The 21,927-nt window shown below is 39.7% G+C and overlaps 1 protein-coding gene across 2 annotated transcripts in view; it reads left to right on the top strand.

Annotated features, from left to right (window-relative positions):
- NUP205 (nucleoporin 205) overlaps positions 1-21,927 on the top strand; it is an 89,543-nt gene that overhangs the window by 4,214 nt on the left and 63,402 nt on the right. For both annotated transcript variants that reach the window (XM_033191873.1, XM_033191874.1), the window contains exons 2-8: positions 7,059-7,201; positions 7,886-8,057; positions 10,577-10,721; positions 11,288-11,447; positions 12,129-12,357; positions 13,404-13,568; positions 19,324-19,499. In XM_033191873.1, coding sequence (XP_033047764.1) covers positions 7,059-7,201; positions 7,886-8,057; positions 10,577-10,721; positions 11,288-11,447; positions 12,129-12,357; positions 13,404-13,568; positions 19,324-19,499 — 1,190 coding nt within the window. The remainder of the gene's footprint in view (positions 1-7,058; positions 7,202-7,885; positions 8,058-10,576; positions 10,722-11,287; positions 11,448-12,128; positions 12,358-13,403; positions 13,569-19,323; positions 19,500-21,927) is intronic.

Below are 21,927 nucleotides of genomic sequence, written 5' to 3'. Positions count from 1 at the left end.
ACTACCACTTTTGTTCTTCAGATTTCAGCCTAGTTATCACTTCCTCATGGATAATTCTCTCCTCCTGCCTCTCTGGCTAGGTCAGATTCCCCTATAATGTGATCTCTTGCCCTGGCTACCTCTCCTTCATATCCTTCATATCCTGACCACAGCTGGATTTTACTTTTTTTTTTTTGGGATGAAGTCTTACCCTGTTGCCCAGGTTGGAGTGTAGTGGTGTGATCTCGGCTCACTGCAACCTCCGCCTCCTGGGTTCAAGCGATTCTCCTGCCTCAGCCTCCCGAGTAGCTGGGACTACAGGCGCGTGCCATCACACCTGGCTAATTTTTTGTATTTTTAGTAGAGATGGGGTTTCACTGTGTTAGCCAGGATGGTCTTGATCTCCTGACCTCGTGATCTGCCTGCCTTAGTCTCTCAAAGTGGTGGCATTACAGGCGTGAGTCACCGCGCCTGACCAGATTTTACATTTATGTATGATTATGATTAATGTTTTTCCTCACTACAGTGTAATCTTACCAGTACTTTACACATGGTGAGTGAGTGAGTAAATATGATTTGCTGGCGGTATCCCTAAACATTAAGGAAAAGAAATGTATTTCTCAGCTGACTAAACTACATGTTAAAAGTACATATTTAGTAATTTTGAAAAATTTATAGTGTCCCTTCATTTGTAATCAGTAAAAAGGTATTTACTGTAATCCTGGCACTTTAGGAGGCTGAGAAGGGAGGATCACTTGAAGCTAGGAGTTCAAGATGAGCCTGGGCAACATAGTAACACCCCAGTTCTACAAAAAATACAAAAATTAGTCAGGTCTAGTGGTGTGCGCCTGTAATCCTAGCTACTAGAGAAGCTGAGGCAGGAGGTTGCTTGAGCCCAGGAGTTTGAGGCTGTAGCGAACTGTGATTGCCTCACTGCACACCAGCCTGGGTGACAGCAAGACCCTGTCACAAAAAACAAACAAAAAAAAGATATTTACTAAAATTGGTCAAACTCAAGGCAGATTGAAGATAACTCTCTGTTGTAGCTACCTTTGGTGTTTTTTGTTTTTGTTTTTGTTTCATTTTTCTTTTTTGAGACGAGGTTTCACTCTCTTGCCCACGCTGGACTGCAGTGGCTCAATCATGGCATACTACAGCCTCTACCCTCTGAGACTCAGGTGATCCTCCCACTTCAGCCTCATGAGTAGCTGAGACTATAGAACAAGCCACCCATGCCCAGCTTTGTTTTTTTGAGACGGAGTCTTGCCCTGTCACCCAGGCTGGAGTGCAATGACAAGATCTCAGGTCACTGTAACCTCTGCCTCCCAGGTTGAAGCGATTCTCCTGCCTCAGCCTCCCAAGTAGCTGGGATTACAGGTGTGCGCCACCACACCCAGCTAATTTTTTTTTGTATCTTTAGTAGAGATGGGGTTTCACCATGTTGGCCATGCTGGACTTGAACTCCTGAGCTTGTGATCTGCCCACCTTGGCCTCCCAAAGTGCTAGGATTACAAGCGTGAACCCCCACGCCCAGCCGGTTTTTTTTTTTTTTTTTTTTTTTTAAGTAGAGACAGGGTTTTGCCATGTGGCCCAGGCTGGTCTTGAACTGCTGCACTTAAGCTCCTTGAACCTTAGGAGGCCTACCTCGGCTTCCCAAAGTGCTAGGATTACAGGTGTGAGCCACCTTGCCTGGCCCTTTGGTGCTATGTTGATATTAATGACGAACTAAGTAGGCCAGTGTACCTGTTTTTTTATTGTTGAGTTTGTTTGTTTGTTTGTTTGTTTTTTGAGATGGAGTCTCACTCTGTCTTCCAGGCTTGAGTGCAGTGGGTGTGCTCTCGGCTCACTGCAACCTCTGCCTCACGGGTTCAAGCGATTCTCCCACCTCAGTCTCCTGAGTAACTGGAATTACAGGCGCACGCCACCATGCCTGGGTAATTTTTTTTTGTATTTTTTGTAGAGACAGGGTTTCAACATGTTGGCCAGGCTGGTCTTGATCTCCTGACCTCAAGTGATCTGCCTCCCTTGGCCTCCCACAGTACTGGGATCACAGGTGTGAGCCACTGTACCTGGCCTATTGTAGAGTTTTGACCTTTAATTGGATGCCTACTGTTATTGGGGGAAAATTGGATTTTTCCGTAACATTCACTGAGCTTACTACACTAAATATGTGTAATACAAGGAAATTTTTTAGTTTTTCAGAGGTCCTGCTGTGTATTAATTAATATTTAAAATGAAGGAGAGAAAATTAACTTTCGTCAGCACTTTATCAGATTTCTGAAATATCTTTGGTAAGGTGTATTTCAGATTTGCGCAGGAGTCATCATTAATACCTTCCCTTTATAACTTGTGCCATTTGATAACCAATTCTGAGTCCTTTCTTTTACTAACAGACCTTTTCTTCCTCCTGTACTGTCCTCATCCTAGTTTAGGTTCTATTTTCATATATATATATATATATATATATATATATTTTTTTTTTTTTTTTTTTATTTTGAGATAGAGTTTCACTCCTGTTGCCCAGGCTAGAGTGCAATAGCGCGATCTTGGCTCACTGCAATTTCCACTTCCTGGGTTCAAGCGATTCTCCTGCCTCAGCCTCCCGAGTAGCTGGGATTACAGGTGCCTGCCACCACCCCCGGCTTATTTTGTATTTTTGGTAGAGACAGGGTTTCTCTATGTTGATCAGGCTGGTCTTGAACTCCCGACCTTAGGTGATCCACCTGCCTTGACCTCCCGGTTCCATTTTCTTATAAGTGGCTTACTTACCTATTATCCTTGTTTCCTGACACTGCCTGTTCTAGTCTATCAACCACACTAGAACACCATTGTCCTACAATGCCAGTTTCATTTTGTCGTCTACTACTGGAAACTTTGCCATTTACTAATAGGAAAAATTCCATCATGGGCCTGGAATCCAAGGCTGAAACCTACTCTATTCTTTGCAGTTAGAGAGAGGGCCAAGAAAATGATCCTGAGGAAAGTCAGCTAGTCACCAGGATCTAGGTCCTCATTTTGGCAGGCACAGAAATCTGATTTTTTTCAGAGTATTCAGAGTTGATTAGGTCCCATTCATTGATTATTCGCTAATCAAATTCAGAAAAGACAGATACATAAGCCAGTGTTCCAGTTATTGCTCTTATTATTTTATTATTTATTTATTTGTTTGTGTTTTGAGAGAGAGTCTTGCTGTGTTGCCAAGGCTGGATTGCAGTGGTGTGATCTCAGCTCACTGCAACCTCTGCCTCCCAGATTCAAGCGATTCTTGTGCCTCAAACTTCTTTGTAGCTGGATTTACAGGTGTGCACCACTGCGCCTGGCTAATTTTTGTATTTCTCTAGAGATAGAGTTTCACCATTTTGGCCAGACTGGTCTCGAACTCCTAGCCTTGGCCTCCTGAAGTGCTGGGGTTACAGGGATGAGCCACAACCCCCATCTGCCAGTTATTGCTCTTTAATGGGAAGTATGTCTGCATAGGTATTCACGTTGCTTTGTCAACACCTTCTTCATACTAGAAATTTGTATGTCGAGCTGTATTTTTAATCAGAAGATTGACAAGTGTGGGACCAAAGCAGGAGAAGCAAAGCAGGGAATTGAATGATCTCTCTATGTAAGGAAGATCTCGACATGCAGATTCCCATTCTTTCACATCCCCACATCAAAGACCTGACGCTTCACTTCCTGCCCTAATCTTCAGAATAGGTTCTCTCTTTCATGCACTCTCAAAGCACTCTGTACTTCATCATATTTTTTATTATATTGATATCTTTGGAATTCTTTGTTTTTTTTTTTGTTTTGTTTTGTTTTGTTTCTTGAGACAGAGTCTTGCTATGTTGCTCAGGCTGGAGTGCAGTGGCACGATCTCAGCTCACTGCAACCTCTGCCTCCCGGGTTCAAGTGATTTCTCTTGCCTCAGCTTCCTGAGTAGCTGGGACTACAGGTGTGCACCACCACACCCAGCTAATTTTTGTATTTTTAGTAGAGACGAGGTTTCACCATATTGGCCAGGCTGGTCTCAAACTCCTGACCTTGTGACCCACGCACTTGAGCTTCCCAAAGTGCTGAAATTACAGGTGTGAGCCGCTGCGCCTGGCCTGGAATTCTTTGTTTAATGTCTGTCAGTCTTATCAATTTATTAATTCCATGAGGCTTGGGATTCTGTCTGTCTTGCTCAGTCTGTATCTATAAGGTCCCTCAGTAAATATTTGATAGTGAATGAAAGTATGAATAGATGATCCAGCTCCATTGGTTTAGTCCATCCTCTCCCTGTACATCTACCCTTTACAATTTTTTTTTTTTCAGCCTGGATGTGGTGGCTCATGCCTTTCGTCCCAGCACTTGGGGAGGCCAAGGTGGGCAGATTGAGTCCAGGAGTGTGAGACGAGCCTGGACAGCATGGTGAAACCCTGTCTCTACCAAAAAAAAGGAGGAAAAAAAAGATCAAACAAAAATTAGGCAGGTGTGGTTGCACACCTGTAGTCCCAGCTATTCAGGAGGCTGAAGTGGGAGGATCTCTTCAGCCCAGGAGGTCGAGGCTACAGTGAGCTGAGATGGCGCCACTGTACTCTAGCCTGGGCGACAAAGGGAGACCGTGTCTCAAAAAAATTTTTTTTCATTACATTGCATCATCTGACATCATTGTTCATTGGTTTACAATGTATTTAATTACATTACAGTTATCTTTCATGTTATTCTTATATCCTGGTAACTTTATTTGGATTTGGGTTTTCTCAGCAGTTTAACCTGTTTACAGTCTTTAATGTTTAGGCTATAGTTAGTTCTAAGTTTCATCTGTTGAGTAATTGATTGGTTTTGACCAGTTTTTCTTTCAGAGTCTAAACACAGGGGTACCTTATCTGCTTATTTCCAAACAGGAAACTTTAGCTTTAGGGTCATATTTTTTAAATGGTGAGTCTAAAATCAGTTTACTAGAGGCCGGGCACCAGGGCTTACGCCTGTAATCCCAGCACTTTGGGAGGCCGAGGCGGGCAGATTACTTGATGTCAGGAGTTCGAGACCAACCTGGCCAAATGGTGAAGCTTCATCTCTAATAAAAATACAAAAATTAGATGGGCGTGGTGGCACGCCTGTAACCCCAGCTATGCAGGAAGCTGAGGCAGGAGAATCACTTGAACCCGGGAGGTGAAAGTTGTAGTGAGCGGAGATTGTGCCACTGCACTCCAGCCTGGGTGACAGAGTGAGTGAGACTGTATCTTAAAAACAATAAAGAAAAAATCCATTTAGTGGACCCCTCACTGAAAATTGGATAGAACACAAAATATCAGAACACAAAATACATACATTAAATGTAATAAATGAATTTATTTTAGTTTTTTATTGTTGTTATTGAGATAGAATCTTTCTCTGTTGCCCAGGATGGAGTGCAGTGGCACCATCTAGGCTTACTGCAACCTCCGCCTCCTAGGTTCAAGCAATTCTGGTGCTTAGCCTCCTGAGTACCTGAGATTACAGGTGTGTGCCACCACTTCTGGCTAATATTTTTGTATTTTTGGTAGAGACGGGTTTTTACCATGTTGGCCAGATTGATCTCGAACTCCTAGTCCCAAGTGATCTCCCCGCCTCGGCCTTCTGAAGTGCTGAGATTATAGGTGAGAGCCAGCCTGAGTTTTAGTATTTTATATAATACTTTTGTTTCAGTTTTGTATATGCATGTGTACTGGGTTGAAACGTGAAATATTTCTTACTATGGATTATGGTCAGAGTTTGAAAGCACTACTTCTGCCTCTTTAATCTTGCTACTGCTCTGTGAATTCTCTTTCACACCCTCACACCTGTCTCTGATCCTTTGCTCACACTTATTCTTGGCTATTGTTTGTTGCCCAGATTTTCCTCATCCTTCAAATGCTGCACAAGTACAGCCATTCCTTAGCCAACTCTGACCATCAGTTTGATCTTTTGAAATTATTTTATTGTTTGTGCCAACAATCATATTCCTTTACTGGAATATTTCACTTACGTACATTGTATCTCCCCAACTTGTGAGCTTTAAGACAAGGATTGTTTGTCTTATCCTCTTCAATAGTTTACTATTCATTTATGGAGCTTAAATTTTTTTGTTTTTTGTTTTTTGAGATGGAGTCTCGCTCTGTCACCCAGGCTGGGTGCAGTGGCACGATCTCGGCTCACTACAACCTCCGCCTCCTGGGTTCAAGCAAATCTCCTGCCTCAGCCTCCTGAGTAGCTGGGATTACAGGTGTGCGGCACCACGCCCGGCTAGTTTTTTTGTATATTTTAGTAGAGACAGAATTTTGCCATGTAGGCCAGGCTGGTCAGAACTCCTTACCTCAGGTGATCTGCTGGCCTCAGCTTACGAAAGTGCTGGTATTACAGGTGTGAGCCACCTCGCCTGGCCAGAGATCCACTTATTAATTAATTAATTAATTAATTTTGAGATGGTGTCTCACTCTGTTGCCCAGGCTGGAATGCAGTGGTGCAATCTTGGCTCACTGCAATCTCCGCCTCCTGGATATAAGTGATTCTCCTGCCTCAATCTCCTGAGTAGCTGGGATTACAGGCATCCATCACCATGCCCAGCTAATTATTGTCTTTTTAGTAGAGACGGGGTTTCACCATTTTGGCCAGGCTGGTCTCGAACTCCTGACCTCAGGTGATCCACCCGCCTCGGCCTCCCAAAGTGCTAGGATTACAGGCTTGAGCCACTGTGCCTGACCTGAAGTCAGGATTTATTTTACAAGTCAGATGAAGTGATGTCTTTGTATCAATGCTTGAGAATTTTAGTAAACTATGCTTTTATATTAGTGTCTCTTAATCAGTACATTGATATATAATTAGCAGTCATTTATATCAGTCATCAATCATTATCAATATATCAATCAATTAATAATCATTTATTAATATAATAAATGATTATAAATATAGTTAATGTAATGTACTAATTATAGTTATTTATAATATAATTGATAATTATATTAATTAAGATACCTTCCTAGATGAAGAAGTAGCTATGAGTGTAACTAAAATGTGTAGATGGTAACCTCATATTATTTTTCAAGTGTATGTTTTCTTTGACGGTGGTTTCATTTATTTTTTTCTTTAAGCTGCTAGTCTATGGGGTCCTTACAAAGACATTTGGCATAAAGTGGGAAATGCTCTTTGGAGAAGACAACCTGAAGCTGTTCACCTTCTTGATAAGATTTTAAAGAAACACAAACCTGACTTCATCTCATTGTTCAAAAATCCGGTAAGAAATTTTCTTTTTCAGTTTTTTTGGGTTTTTTTTTTTTTTTTTAAGATTGAGGAAGCAAGTAAACTCTTTTTTTCTTCTTCTTTTTTTTTTAATTTTCAAATTCTTTTCAGAAATTTATTTACTGTGACACAGTCTGGTGAAGTCCTGATGACACGTGCCCCTAAACACTTAAAAAAAAAAAGACAGGGTCTAACTTTGTTGCCCAGGCTTGTCTTGGACTCCTGGTCTCAGTGATCCTCCTGCCTCAGCTTCCCAAAGTGCTGGGATTACAGATGTGAGCCACCATGCCAGCTGCAAAAACTTATTTTTAAAACATTTTTTTAATTTTTAATTTTTGTGGGTACATAAAGGATGTATATATTTAAGAGGTACATGAGATGTTTTGATACAGGCATGCAGTGTGAAATAATCACATCGTGGAGAATGGGGTACCATTCATCCCCTCAAGCATTTATCCTTTGTTTTCCAAACAATCCATTTATACTCTTAGTTATTTTAAAATGTGCAATTATTATGGAGAATAAAAAGATAGTCATTGCTCCTAAGAATGATAAGAAATACTTCTGTTTGTCATGTTACCAGGCTGAATTATATCATGAATAAGCTTCTGTAGGTAACACTTTGGGACCTTGTCTCCAGTGTGCTATTTTCATAACAATTAAAATTTTATCATTGTAGCCAAAAAATGTTCAACAGCATGAGAAGGTTCAGAAAGCCAGTACAGAGGGAGTCGCCATTCAGGGTCAACAGGGAACTCGACTTCTTCCTGAACAGCTCATTAAAGAAGCCTTTATTCTCAGTGACCTTTTTGATATTGGAGAATTGGCAGCTGTTGAGCTTCTTCTTGCTGGTGGGTTGACATTTAACTGAAACAGTGGTAAAATAATGCAAAATTATAAAATGACTTATAGTTTAAAATAGTTTATTGTTTAGATTCTATCATAGTTTTTAAGGATGCAGTTTGGTAAAACCGTGTTCAAAATATTTCCTTTTTTAATCTTTCTTTGTTTATTTATTTATTTAGAGACGGAGTCGCACTCTGTTGCCCAGGCTGGAATGCAGTGGCACGATACCAGCTCACTGCAACCTCCACTTCCCAGGTTCAAGTGATTCTCCTGTCTCAGCCTCCCGAGTAGCTGTGATTATAGGCACATGCACAGCCACCCCTGGCTAGCCTTTTTTAACTTTTGATTGAAAGGAAGGCTTCAGTTTAGTCATCAGAATTATTAAAGACATCTCAGAAATTTTATAGCACAAAGCACTTATTGTTGGTGAGTAGGCAGGTAAGGTCATTAATGATGAGAATTGTTAATGACATCTCAGAAATTTTATAGCACAAAGCCCTTGCTGTCAGTGAGTAGGCAGGTAAGGTCACTGCTTTTTGGGAATTTCTTTTTGAGAGAGTAATTCAGATAATGTGTGAATAGGTGAAAAATAAGATGATTTCAATAATACAGAGTACTAGGAAGAAAATAAAGCAGTGGGATATAGAGAGGTGGAGGCTGACTAGGGCAACTCTAAGTAGGGTCTGTAGAGAAAGCCTCTCTAAGATGGGTTCATATGACTTGTGACCCAAATGATGAGAAGGTTCCAGCCACCCAGACCTATTGGGTAAGGCTTTTCCAGGGAGAGCAAGCAGCCAGTGCTTGAGGTGGGAATAAAGGTGTGTTTAAGGATAAAAAGACCATTGGGGCTGGAGCATCATTAATGAGAGGGAAAGCAAAGGAAGATGCACATACAGCAGGAATCAGAGCATGTTTGATTTTGCATGCTATGAAAGGTATTTGGATTTTATGCTAATTGCAATGGAAAATTGTTGATGAGGGCTTTAAGCAGAGACATTACATAATTCATTCTAACTCTGAAATTATTTCTCTGGTTGCTGTATAGAGAAAAGAGAAAAATTTCTATATTATAAGTAGTTTGTTTTAATTATAACGGAGGAGCCATTTGAAGAAAATATGGGCATTTCAGTTGAACAAATTTTAATATGTCTAAAAATAATGTATGGCTGCCCAAATCCTTTTTGACCTAAGACTGCATTAAAAGAAGTATGATATTGAGAATGAGGGGGATGTTCACTAGACATGCTTGAGTTTTGAGTTTAACTCAGAACTTCCATTTAACAAACATTTCTTCTATACCTACCATGTGCCAGGCATGGTGTTAATTATATCACTTCAGTGATATAAAGATGAATAAAATCTCAACTAATGTAAATAAGCTCATATTCTAAGAATTGAGAATGATGTGGAAACAAATGATTTTGACACAATTAAGTACATTAATGCAGTTTTGTGCAAGATAGAGAGATGGTCCAGAGAGAAGGTATTAGATGGACCTTGATTATACAGAGAAGTCTTAACAACATCATGAAGTTTAAGGTAGATATTGCAAAATGAGTAAGCATACATCAGGTGGAATAGGTGGTTATTTGGGAGGATGAAGGGCATCCTGGCAGAAGAAATTGCCTGTGCAAGAGGGTGAAGCAAGGTGATGAATTTGGGGAACAGAAAGGAGTAGAGTGGAGGAGTAATTGCAGTAAGGGGAAAAGAAAGCTATAGGAAATGAAACGGAAACTATAGGCAAAGTACTCTTAAAAAAAGTGAAACTTAGCCGGGGGTGGTGGCTCACGTCTGTAATCCCAGCACTTTGGGAGGCCAAGGCAGGTGGATCACAAGTTCAGGAGTTCAAGACCAGAGTGACCAACATGGTGAAACCCCATCTCTACTAAAAATACAAAAAATGGCCGGGAGCGATGGCAAGTGCCTATAATCCTAACTACGCAGGAGGCTAAGGCAGGAGAATTGCTTGAACCTAGGCAGCAGAGGTTGCAGTGAGATCGCGCCACTGCACTCCAGCCTGGGTGACAGAGTGAAACTCCGTCGCAAAAAAAAAAGTAGAACTCATTTAAAGGAGAGCAGTTAAAATGGTGAATGAACTTGAATTATAAAAAGGTTATTTATTCAGAGAAGATTCTGAGGGAAGAAACTTAGAAATATTTGAAAGATTCCACATGAGATAGTAAAATGGGCATTGAATAAAATTAAATTCAGTGGACAACAGTGAGACCAAAAGATTCTCACCCAGTGTGTAGAAAATCACAGGTGAGTGTGAGAGTTAGAAATTGAGAGTATGGAAAATGGTGAATTCCATATTCCTGCTGGTGTTTAGGGATAAGTTGGATGGCCCTAGAATATGTTGAGCAAGAAATTAGACAGTAGATGGATATTTGTAGTAGAGGACCCCACGGCCCCTTAAGCCCTGAGTGACTGATTCTTTGAACTGAACGTTGTTAAATTGATTTTTGTCTCTTCCTAAACACATATGTGTTTATTAATAATATTATTTCTCAACTTCCTTTTTTAGGAGAGCACCAACAGCCACATTTTCCTGGCCTTACCAGAGGATTAGTAGCTGTTCTTTTGTACTGGGATGGAAAGCGATGCATTGCGAATTCCTTGAAAGCCTTGATACAGTCTAGACGGGGAAAGACATGGACCCTAGAACTCAGGTTTTTTTACTTCTTGGGGTTTCAGGGGTTAATTTGAAATTACTTGAGGAATGACAATATTTCCCTTTGAGCAGTATGTAACAAGCTGAGTAGTATACTCTCTCATTCTGCCAAGAAAGATAAAACAATTTAAATCTGTTTTATTGTGTTTATAAATAAAAAATAATTTGGACCCAGATGCAGTGGCCCTAATCATTTTTGGATTACAAAGTGCTGAGATTACAGATTACAGTCTACAGATTACAGATTACAAGGATCACTTAAGCTCAGGAGTTTTAGATCAGCCTGGGCAACATGATGAAATCTCATCTCTACAAAAAATAGAAAAATTAGCTGGGCATGGTGGCATGCACCTGCAGTTCCAGCTACTTGGAACCCTGAGGTGGGAGAATGACCTGAGCCTGGGAGGTCAAGGCTGCAGTGAGCAGTGATCACGCCACTGCATTCCAGCCTGGGTGACAGAGCAAGGCTCTGTCTCAAAAAAAAGAGCGTTTGCTATATCTATTATTATGAAGAAGCATGAGCAATATTGTTTAACATAGTTTATTGATTTCTTTTCATTACAGTCCAGAGCTGGCTTCCATGACAACACGCTTTACAGATGAGCTGATGGAGCAAGGATTGACTTACAAAGTTCTTACCCTGGTGTCACAGATTGATGTGAATAATGAGTTTGAGAAACTACAGCGAGAAAGAGGTTTGGGCAGTGAAAAACATCGCAAAGAGGCAAGGGTTCAATGAAATCAATTCATGAGTTGTCTGTCAAATCTCAGAGGCAGAAACATGACAATTAGAATATTCATGTTTTCAAGATGAATTATGTAGCCAACACCATGTGTGATTGCCAGTTTTCTTTTTTTTTTGCTTTTATTATTTTTCTTTGACCCAAAATTGTATATATGTATAGGGTACAGTGTGGTATTTTGATACATATGTGTGATATGTAATAATCAAATGAACGTAATTAGCATATCCATCACCTCAAACGTTTATTATTTCTTTGTGTTGGGAACATTCAAAACTCACTGTACTACTGTTTGACAATACAGTATACAATAAATTATTGTTAATTATAGTCAGCTCATAATGTATATTAAAGTTTGTAGTCAGCTGTGTCCATAAAATTGACCTGCAGTTGTTTCAGCTTCTGTATAGTCATTTATGTGCCATTCTAGCTCTTTTTATGAAGTGAACAAGAAATTGGTCATCCCAATTTCTTAAGGAACTTAAGAATAAGGAATAACAATAGGGTTTGTTCAGAATTCCAGAGGTGACATCTTAGGATCACTTGTGGATTTAGATAGGTTTTTTTTTTAGCCTTTGTAAAAGGTAGTTTGTACTTTGGTTAATAAGACCAGGCTTCAGTGTAATTTATTTATGCTGATAGTCATATGTTTTTATTTCTAGGTTTCTGATCTCATTAAGGAGTGCAGGCAGTCTCTTGCAGAAAGCCTTTTTGCCTGGGCTTGCCAGTCACCTTTAGGCAAAGAAGACACTCTCCTCCTTATTGGACATTTGGAAAGAGTGACAGTTGAGGCCAATGGCTCACTGGACGCAGTGAATCTGGCTCTTCTTATGGCACTTCTGTACTGTTTTGATACCAGTTTTATAGAGCAAAGCACAGAGGAACGAGATGGTATTGAGTTTTATACATTTTCCTACATTAAAGTCAGATTTAAAATGTGGGGATAACATTTAAAAAGGATGATATTCTAGCTACTAAAATAGAATGCTCTGTTCCTGTGTGTGCAATCCGTTCATATTTGAATATTTGTATATAAGATCACATTTAAAAAACAACTGCAGTCCTGTTAATTATTTCTGTTTTTTGGGGGAATTTGGAATGGAAAGTATTAAAGCATATATTATACATGTTCATGATTGCACATGCCTAATTTACTTAATTGCTTGTTTCGTTACCATTTATTTACATTTTCAAACTTTTTATTAAAACATTCTGAGAGACAGTGACTGTCATTTCAGTAATGTTATCTTTGACCTGTGTTTTCTATGAAGTAAATAAAATTTTTATGATCTTTAGATAGCATGATTAATATTCTAGAATTTATGTGCAGAAAAAAATGAGTGTCTTTAACTTTTTTCTAGTTTATTTGTAGTACAGTTATGAAAATAACTGAAGGCCGGGCACGGTGGCTCAAGCCTGTAATCCTAGCACTTTGGGAGGCCGAGACGGGCAGATCACGAGGTCAGGAGATCGAGACCATCCTAGCTAACACGGTGAAACCCCGTCTCTACTAAAAAAAAAAAAATACAAAAAACTAGCCGGGCGAGGTGGCGGGCGCCTGTAGTCCCAGCTACTTGGGAGGCTGAGGCAGGAGAATGGCGTGAACCCGGGAGGCAGAGCCTGCAGTGAGCTAAGATCCGGCCACTGCACTCCAGCCTGGGCGACAGAGCAAGACTCCGTCTCAAAAAAAAAAAAAAAAAGAAAATAACTGAAAATAGTGAAATTAAAATTTAGGATTATTGTCATTTTATTTTTTTGTTTTTAGTGTGTGTACAATCAACAGTAGTGTACCTTTTGGTTTATAGAAATTAATGTTAATTAGTCATTATTCTTCTGTGAGAATGCTCAGATTTTCTGACTTTCGGACATTATTCTTATGTATCAGAAGTGAGAATTTATCTGGTGTTTGGTAAAGTGGTCTATTTTTGTGTTTTCAGATATGATTCATCAACTTCCACTGTTGACAGAAAAACAGTACATTGCAACAATTCACTCTCGTCTTCAGGACTCTCAGCTTTGGAAACTGCCTGGGCTCCAAGCCACTGTTAGACTTGCCTGGGCACTGGCATTGAGGGGAATATCCCAGCTACCTGATGTGACAGGTGAATTGATTGTAGGTAATTTTGTTATGAGAAACAGCATGTTAGCACTTAATGAAGTTTTTGGAAGGAGTCTTATCCTTGACATACATAAGCACAAGCATAGGAAGATATCCAGAGCTGTATTAAATGAAACTTTTTAGTGTAGTAGTGAAATACAGACTTTTTTCTCCTTGTTTCTCAAAAATATTATATGAAATACTATTTCCCATTCTTGGAGCCAGTGACAATGCTCTTTTACCTTCAGGGTATGAGTTTAAAATTTGGAATGACAGTGTCACCTTAAATGTTTTTTTTTTTTTTAAGATGGAGTTTCGCTCTTGTTGCCCAGGCTGGAGTCCAATGGCACAATCTCGGCTCACCGCAACCTCCACCTCCTGGGTTCAAGTGATTCTCCTGCCTCAGCCTCCCAAGTAGCTGGGATTACAGGCATGCATCACCACACCGGCTAATTTTGTATTTTTAGTAGAAACAGGGTTTCTCCATGTTGGTCAGGCTGGTTTCGAACTCCCGACCTCATGTGATCTGCCTGCTTTGGCCTCCCAAAATGCTGGGATTACAAGGCATGAGCCACCCCGCCTGGCCTTAAATGTTTTCTAAAATTAAAATTTACTATTCCTTTTATTTTTATACATTTTCTTTCTTCATTTGTTCACAGACTAATTTTTCACATTGTGTCAAATTAAAAACAATTTTTTTTTCCATACAATACATTAAAAAGGAGATATTTGGATCAGTCAAGAATAGATATGGAATCCCGACTTTCCTTTTTAGTGGTCCAGGCTGGAGTACAAGTGGCTCAATCCTGGCTCACTGCAACCTCCGCCTACTGAGTTCAAGGGATTCTCCTACCTCAGTTTCCTGAGTAACTAGGCAACAGGCACATGCCACCACGCCCGGCTAATCTTATGTTTTTTTGGTAGAAACAGGGTTTCACTATGTTGACCAGACTGGTCTCGAACTCCTGAGCTCAGGTGATCTACCTGCTTTGGCCTCCCATAGTGTTGGATTTACAGGCATGAGCCACCGTGCCTGACCAGAATACTGACTTTTAACAACCTATTAACTAACTGTAGCATATATTATTCTGCTATTTACATTTACATTATTTAATTGTCATATTAGTAGGGGTTTATTCTAACAGAATGAGGACCGTACATGGAACTTGAAGCTCAAAGAATTGTCGTTGTCTGTATCTTTTTATGGTAAATCTGGAAAGGCTTTATTCAAGTTTACAGTTTATGTCAGTTTTCTAATCCTAAAGTATCAACAGATTCTAGTATCTTATCAATTATATAATTCCAGAACATTTTGTTTTCACTAGTGTCATGCTATTCCCAAGGTGTTTGCAGAAAGCTTTTTTTGTGTTAGGAGTCTTTCCTTGGCCACTTAATTTCTGTCTATCAATTTATATATCTAAATGTTGATAGCTAATTAGACTTTTACATTCCTGTACAAATTCTGTTTCTCACCTATGCATACCCTCTTCATTTATAAATCTTACTTCACTACTTTTCTGACATAAAGTTACCCTTTAACCTTTTAAGTGGCTATGTGATAGTTAATATCTTTTTTTAAATTTTATTTTGGAGATGGAATCTCTGTTGCCCAGGCTGGAGTGCAGTGGCATGATCTCAGCTCACTGCAACCTCTGCCTCCCAGGTTCAAGTAATTCTCCTGCCTGAGCCTCCCAAGTAGCTGGGACTATAGGCGCACGCTGCCACGCCCAGCTAATATTTTGTATTTTAGTAGAGATGGGGTTTCACTGTGTTGCACAGGCTGGTCTCTAACTCCTGAGCTCAGGCAGTCTGCCCGCCTTGCCTCCCAAAGTGCTGGAATTACAGGCACGAGGCACCATGCCCAGCTGTGATAGTTAATATCTTATATTAGCTATATAATATAGTTACACATAGATAGTTATAATATTATGTAATATAGTCACAATCTTATGCTATAATTTTCCATACCATTGCACTAGTTTTGAAAGGTTTGATAGAATATGCTATAGTTTGCTGCAGAATAATAGTAAAAATAGGTTAGGAATCATAGCCCAAGTTTCAAGTCCCAGATCTTTGGCTACTTAATCTCTTTGATTTTATATGCTCATACCCTTTTATAAGCTTTAATAGTTAGGGGTATTATAGTTAGAACTTTTAAACTATAAAATTTTTTCTGTTAATTTGCATTTTAAAAATTGTTAGAGGCCAGGCGCGGTGGCTCAAGCCTGTAATCCCAGCACTTTGGGAGGCCGAGACGGGCGGATCACGAGGTCAGGAGATCGAGACCATCCTGGCTAACATGGTGAAACCCCGTCTCTACTAAAAAATACAAAAAACTAGCCGGGCGAGGTGGCGGGCGCCTGCAGTCCCAGCTACTGGCGAGACTGAGGCAGGAGAATGGCGTAAACCTGGGAGGCGGAGCTTGCAGTGAGCTGAGATCCGGCCACCGCACTCCAGCCTGGGCGACAGAGCAAGACTCCGTCTCAAAAAAAAAAAAAAAAAAAAAAATTGTTAGAAAAATTGAATAGCTTGTGTTATTTTGCAGAATGGTCACTTCTTGAAATAATCTGGACAAGTTTTAACTCAGATCTCCAATTTGAAAAATTGTTTTCTATTCTCTTCATAGATTTCTGAAACTTTTATCAAATGTGTTTATTATATTATTTTATAAAAGGCATGAAGCCAGTTGCAGTGCCTCGTGCCTCTAATCCCACCATTTTGGGAGGCTGAGGTGGGAGGATTGCTTGAGCCCAGGAGTTCATGACAAACCTGGGCAATATGGTGAGACCTCATCTCTACAAAAAAATTAGAAATTAACCCAGCGTGGTGACATGCACTTGGCTGTAGTCCCAGCTACTCAGGAGGCTGAGGCGGGAGAATCACTCAAGCCCAGGAGGCAGACACTGCAGTGAGCTGAAATTGCTCCACTGCACTCCAGCCTGGGTTACAGAGTGAGATCACATCTCAAAAAAAATTTAAAAAACAAGCATCGGCTGGATGTGGTGACTCATGCCTGTAATCCCAGCACTTTGGGAGGCTGAGGCGGGCAGATCACTTGAGGTCAGGAGTTCAAGACCAGCCTGGCCAATGTGGTAAAACCCCGTCTCCACTAAAAACACAAAAAATTAGCCGAGCATGGTGGCATGTGCCTGTAATCCCAGCTACCTGGGAGACTGAGGCAGGAGAATTGCTTAAACCCAGGGGGCAGAGGTTTCGGTGAGCTGAGATCGTGCCACTGCACTTTAGCCTGGGCAACAGAGTGAAACTCTGTTTCAAGAAAACCTAAAAACAAAAACCAAGCATCTCTGTAATTTCACTGAGCTTTACGGAATTTTAGCATAATGTTTTTAGGCATTGAAACTCAATTTATATTAATTCATTAATGATGCCTTATTACCTAAATGGTCTTCAAGAAGTAATTTTTGGCAAGTGTAGTGGCTCATACCTGTAATCTCAGTGCTTTGGGAGGCTGAGGTAGTCGAATCACTTGAGGTCAGGAGTTCAAGACCAGCCTTGGCCAACAGGGCGAAACCTCATCTCTGCCAAAGATACAAAAATTAGCTGGATATGGTGGCACATGCTCGTAATCCTACCTTCTCAGGAGGCTGAGGCGGGAGGATCGCCGAAACTGGGAGGCAGAGGTTGCAGTGAGCCAAGATCGCACCACTGCACTCCAGCCTAGGCAGCAGAGTAAGACTGTTTCAAAAAAAATAAAGGACGTAATCTTTGAGTTGACGCTCTTTTAATTCCAGTGTTTTTGAATTCAAGTAAAGGTTTGAAAGAATTTATTGTTATTAAAAATATTTAATAGTAATTTTAGTAATCGTTATTATTAGTCATACTAAAGAATTAAGAAAATATTTTACTCTTAAGGATTTTGTATAATATGGGTAGATATGCAGGTTTTTGTTTGTTGTTTGCGATAGGGTCTTACCCTGCTGCCCAGGCTGGAGTGCAGTGATGTGACCATGGCTCACTGGCCTCAACCGCCAGGGCTCACGTGATCCTTCCACTACAGCCTCCCAAGTAGGTGGGACCACAGCTAATTCTTTGATTTTTTTGTAGAGCTGAGGTCTCGCTGTGTTGCCCAGGGTGGTCTTGAACTCCTGGGTTCAAGCAGTCCTCCTGTCTTGGCTTCCCAAAGTGTTGGGTACAGGCATGAGCCACCACACCTGGCTGATATGCAGACCTTATTTCAAAATACGAAACAAAACATTAAAAAAACAGGCCAGGCGCCCTCGGTGGCTCACGCCTGTAATCCCAGCACTTTGGGAGGCCGAGGCAGGCAGATCACAAGGTCAAGAGATTGAGACCATCCTGGCCAACGTGGTAAAACTGTCTCTACTAAAAATACAAAAAATTAGCCAGGCGTGGTGGTGCGTGCCTGTAGTCCCAGCTACTCGGGAGGCTGAGGCAGGAAAATCACTTGAACCTGGGAGGCGGAGGTTGCAGTGAGTCGAGATCACACCACTGCACTCCAGCCTCCGTGACAGAGCGAAACTCCTTCTAAAAAATAGTAATAATAAATAAATAAATAACTACAAATCGTATGTTTTCCTCTGTTTGAGACTGTCTTGGCTTTTATCTGTTCTGGCCCTTTTCAAAGCAATGAAAATGTACTTTCAGTAGCAGACTATGTATTTGGTCTGTATGACAGTCAAACAGAATAAGCTGTGTAGTAGTCTTTTTCAAAGCCAGATTGCCACACAATTACCTAGCAATTTTATATTAAATAATTTTTTTTTGAGACAGAGTCTCGCTTTGTCTCCCAGGCTGGAGTGCAGTGGCCGGATCTCGGCTCACTGCAAGCTCCGTCTCCCGGGTTTATGCCATTCTCCTGCCTCAGCCTCCCGAGTAGCTGGGACTACAGACGCCCACCACCTCGCCCGGCTAGTTTTTTTGTATTTTTTTTTTTTTAGTAGAGACGGGGTTTCACTATGTTAGCCAGGATGGTCTCGATCTCCTGACCTCGTGATCCGCCTGTCTCGGCCTCCCAAAGTGCTGGGATTACAGGCGTGAGCCACCCCTCCCAGCCTTGTTTCTTAAGTATATTTTTGAGTTGTACACTGCAAATACTGACTGGTAAAATGTTAAATTTTCTGGAATTTGCTTTAGTGAGATACGTGTGGGTGGAGAGGGGGAAGATATAGATGAGGTAAGATTGTCCGTAAATTGATAGTATTGAAACAAGTGATGGGTATGTGGAGGTTTATTATACTTATTTTTAGATATGTATTGGATATTTTCCAAATAAAATATAAAAAAATTAGTTAGACAAGTTTATATTCAAGTTAAAATTTAGTTTTTAAATTTCAGCTACTTGGTTACCAAATTAGTATACTTACTTACCTATTCATGTTCAGGTTTTGGTCTTGGATTGAAGACTTTTCAGATGACCCATGAGATTTCATTGGGATTAAAGCTTTAACATCATTTTAATATGTGAATGTTTGGATAATAGTTCCCTGACTATATCAGTGTTGTATCACACATCTCTAAAGTAATTTTCATTAGTTATGTTATTATTTCGAAGAGTATGTATTTTTCTAATACACATTCAGAGTATATTGTTATTTGGGGTTTATGAGTTCTTTAGGGTTTATGAGTCAATTACAGTTATATATAGTCTCATTTTGTGCATAGCACATGCTAGAAGGCTGGGAAGATGTCTGAACCATCAGCAGAGTATTATGAGATATAATTACAATCTGGGTTAATGACTTTTCCTCCATGTACTGTGTTTTAAAATCTATTTCTAGCTCTGGCAGAATTCACAGAGGCAGATGAAGCAATGGCAGAACTTGCAATTGCTGACAACGTTTTCCTATTCCTCACGGAATCTGTAGTGGTATCAGAATACTTTTATCAGGAAGAATTTTATATTCGCAGAGTCCATAATCTCATCACAGATTTCCTTGCACTTATGCCAATGAAGGTAAGTGTAATAATGTAGGATGAGTAAATAGTAGAAGAATTTTATAAAATAATTTAAAACTGATTAACTAGCTTTATGTTTTGGAAACTAATAAAAATTTTTAATACAGACTAAAATTTGCCAGTAGTTGTATTACATCTTGTGAATCAATTTGTGACTCATGAAATAAGTCATGAGTCTCTACAAGGTATGAGAACATACCTTGTAGAATTTCCGTTGTACTAAATTTGTTGAGGTTTGTTTTATGGCTCAGAATATGGCCTATCTTGGTAAATGTTCTATGTACACCTTAAAGGAAGACATATTTTGCTGCTGTTCTATGGAAATACGTTCTCTTAACTGGGGATAAGTCGGTAGAAAGAAATAATTTGACACTGTGAATGGTTTATAAAGGAGGAAGTAATTGGTAAATGAGAATGCTTCTGTGGGTAGAAAATTACTAACCCCATGCTACCCTAAGGATTAGCGCCAAGATTGCTTTATTTAATATTTTTATACATGATTTGGAAGAGGCACAGTGGAAAATTTGCATTTTATAGATAATTGTTTAGATTTTTCTTTTTTGTGACGGAGTCTTGCTCTATTGCGCCCAGACTAGAGTGCAGTGGTGTGATCTTGGCTCACTGCAATCTCCACCTCCTGGGTTAAGTGATTCTCCTGCCACAGTCTCCCAAATAGCTGGGTTTACAGGTGCCCGCCACCACGCCCAGCTACTTTTTTGTATTTTTATTAGAGATGGGGTTTTACAGTATTGACCAGGCTGGTCTTGACCTCTCAACCTCAGGTGATCTGCCCAGTTCGGCCTCCCAAAATGCTGGGATTACAGGTGTGAGCCACCACACCTGGCCCGATTGTTTAGATTCTGAATTGCGGTGTATAAAAGGGCTTCAGCATGGATACAGGTAAAATAATAAGGCTACTTTTGAGTAGATGGCTTGAGCTGTAACTGTCATCTGAAAAGCAATTCTTAGAGCCATTTCAAACAGTTCCTTATCGTATATGGTCTGTGTGCTGTTTTGTGCCAAAGAAGCCATCAAATGTTGGTGGGAAGTAAATGAGGGAGAAAAACATCTTTTTTGTGTTTATATTATAAAACCACCTACTTCAAATGTATATATTTTAAAAGCACCCTAAAAGGTCTATACTTGTAATATATTGTGCAGTTTCAATACCATATCTCCTGAAAAGTATAAATTGATTATCATAAATTTGCCCTTAAGATTCTTGTTTTCTTTTTATTTTTATAGGATCTATAGTGATTTTTCTTTTTAATTCCTAAAATTGGTAATTTGTGTCTTCTCCCCCGGTTCTTAATTAACCCTGCTGGGAGTTTATTGATCTTACTGATCTTTCCAGTGAGTTAGCTTTTGGCTTCATTGATTTTCTTATCTTTTGCTTCACCACTACTGATTTTTGCTCTTATGTTTATTATTCTCTTCCCTTTGCCTTGGTTTAATTTGTTCCTTTAATTTTGTTTTTTAAGATAGAAGTTTAGATTATTGATTTTAAGTCTTCCTTTTTTCTAACATAAGCATTTAATAATGCTGTACATTTACCTCCAGTCACTACTTTAGCTATGCCACACAAATTGTGATATGTTGTGGTTTATTTTTTTGTTCAGTTTAATATGTTTTCTAATTTTCCTTGAGACTCCTTTGATTGATGGGTTATTTAGAAGTGTGTTGTTTAATTTCCAAATTGTTTGGAGACTTTTTCAGATCTCTGTCACAGATTTCTAGTTTAATTCCATTGTGCTCAGAGAACATACCTTGTAGAATTTCATTTGTATTAAATTTGTTTAGGTTTGTTTTATGGCTCAGAATATGGCCTATCTTGGTAAATATTCTATGTACACCTGAAAGGAACACATATTTTGCTGCTGTTCGGTGAAATGTTGTGTGTCAATTAAGTCAAGTTGGTTTGCTGTTTTTCAAGTTTTCCATATCCTTACTGATTTTCTGTGTACTTGTTCTATTGAATATTGAGAGAGGAGTGTTAGTATTTCCAACAATAATTGTGAATTTGTCTAGCTATGTTTGTTTTATTTTTTAACAGAATTTGTTTCTTATTTTTGTTGGCATTTAGTTCATATAAACGTTGTGAAGCAGTGACTCTCAACTGAGGTATAATGTTCTTCAGAGTGTGTTTGGGAAATGAGTGGAGCCAGTTTTGCTTGTTATGATGACTCTGGTGTTGTTACTGATAGTTGGTAGATAGTTCTAGGGTTGCTAAATGTCCTGGAATATTCAGGATAATCCAACCCAGTGAAGAAATGTTGTGCCCATATGTCAGTAATGTCCCCATCGAGAAACACTACAGTTAAGTTCAACTTTTCTGTAGTGAAAAATGCATTGAAGTTTTAAGATACTATAAATTATGGATAGTAATATTGCAAATAAGATTCCTGGCATGTTTCTTCATGTCACCT

Source organism: Trachypithecus francoisi, unplaced genomic scaffold (assembly GCF_009764315.1).
Source record: "Trachypithecus francoisi isolate TF-2019V2 unplaced genomic scaffold, Tfra_2.0 Lachesis_group4, whole genome shotgun sequence".
In the NCBI taxonomy this organism is placed as follows: domain Eukaryota; kingdom Metazoa; phylum Chordata; class Mammalia; order Primates; family Cercopithecidae; genus Trachypithecus; species Trachypithecus francoisi.
Note: the sequence above shows the minus strand (reverse complement) of the source record. Positions and strands in the feature narration are given on the sequence as shown.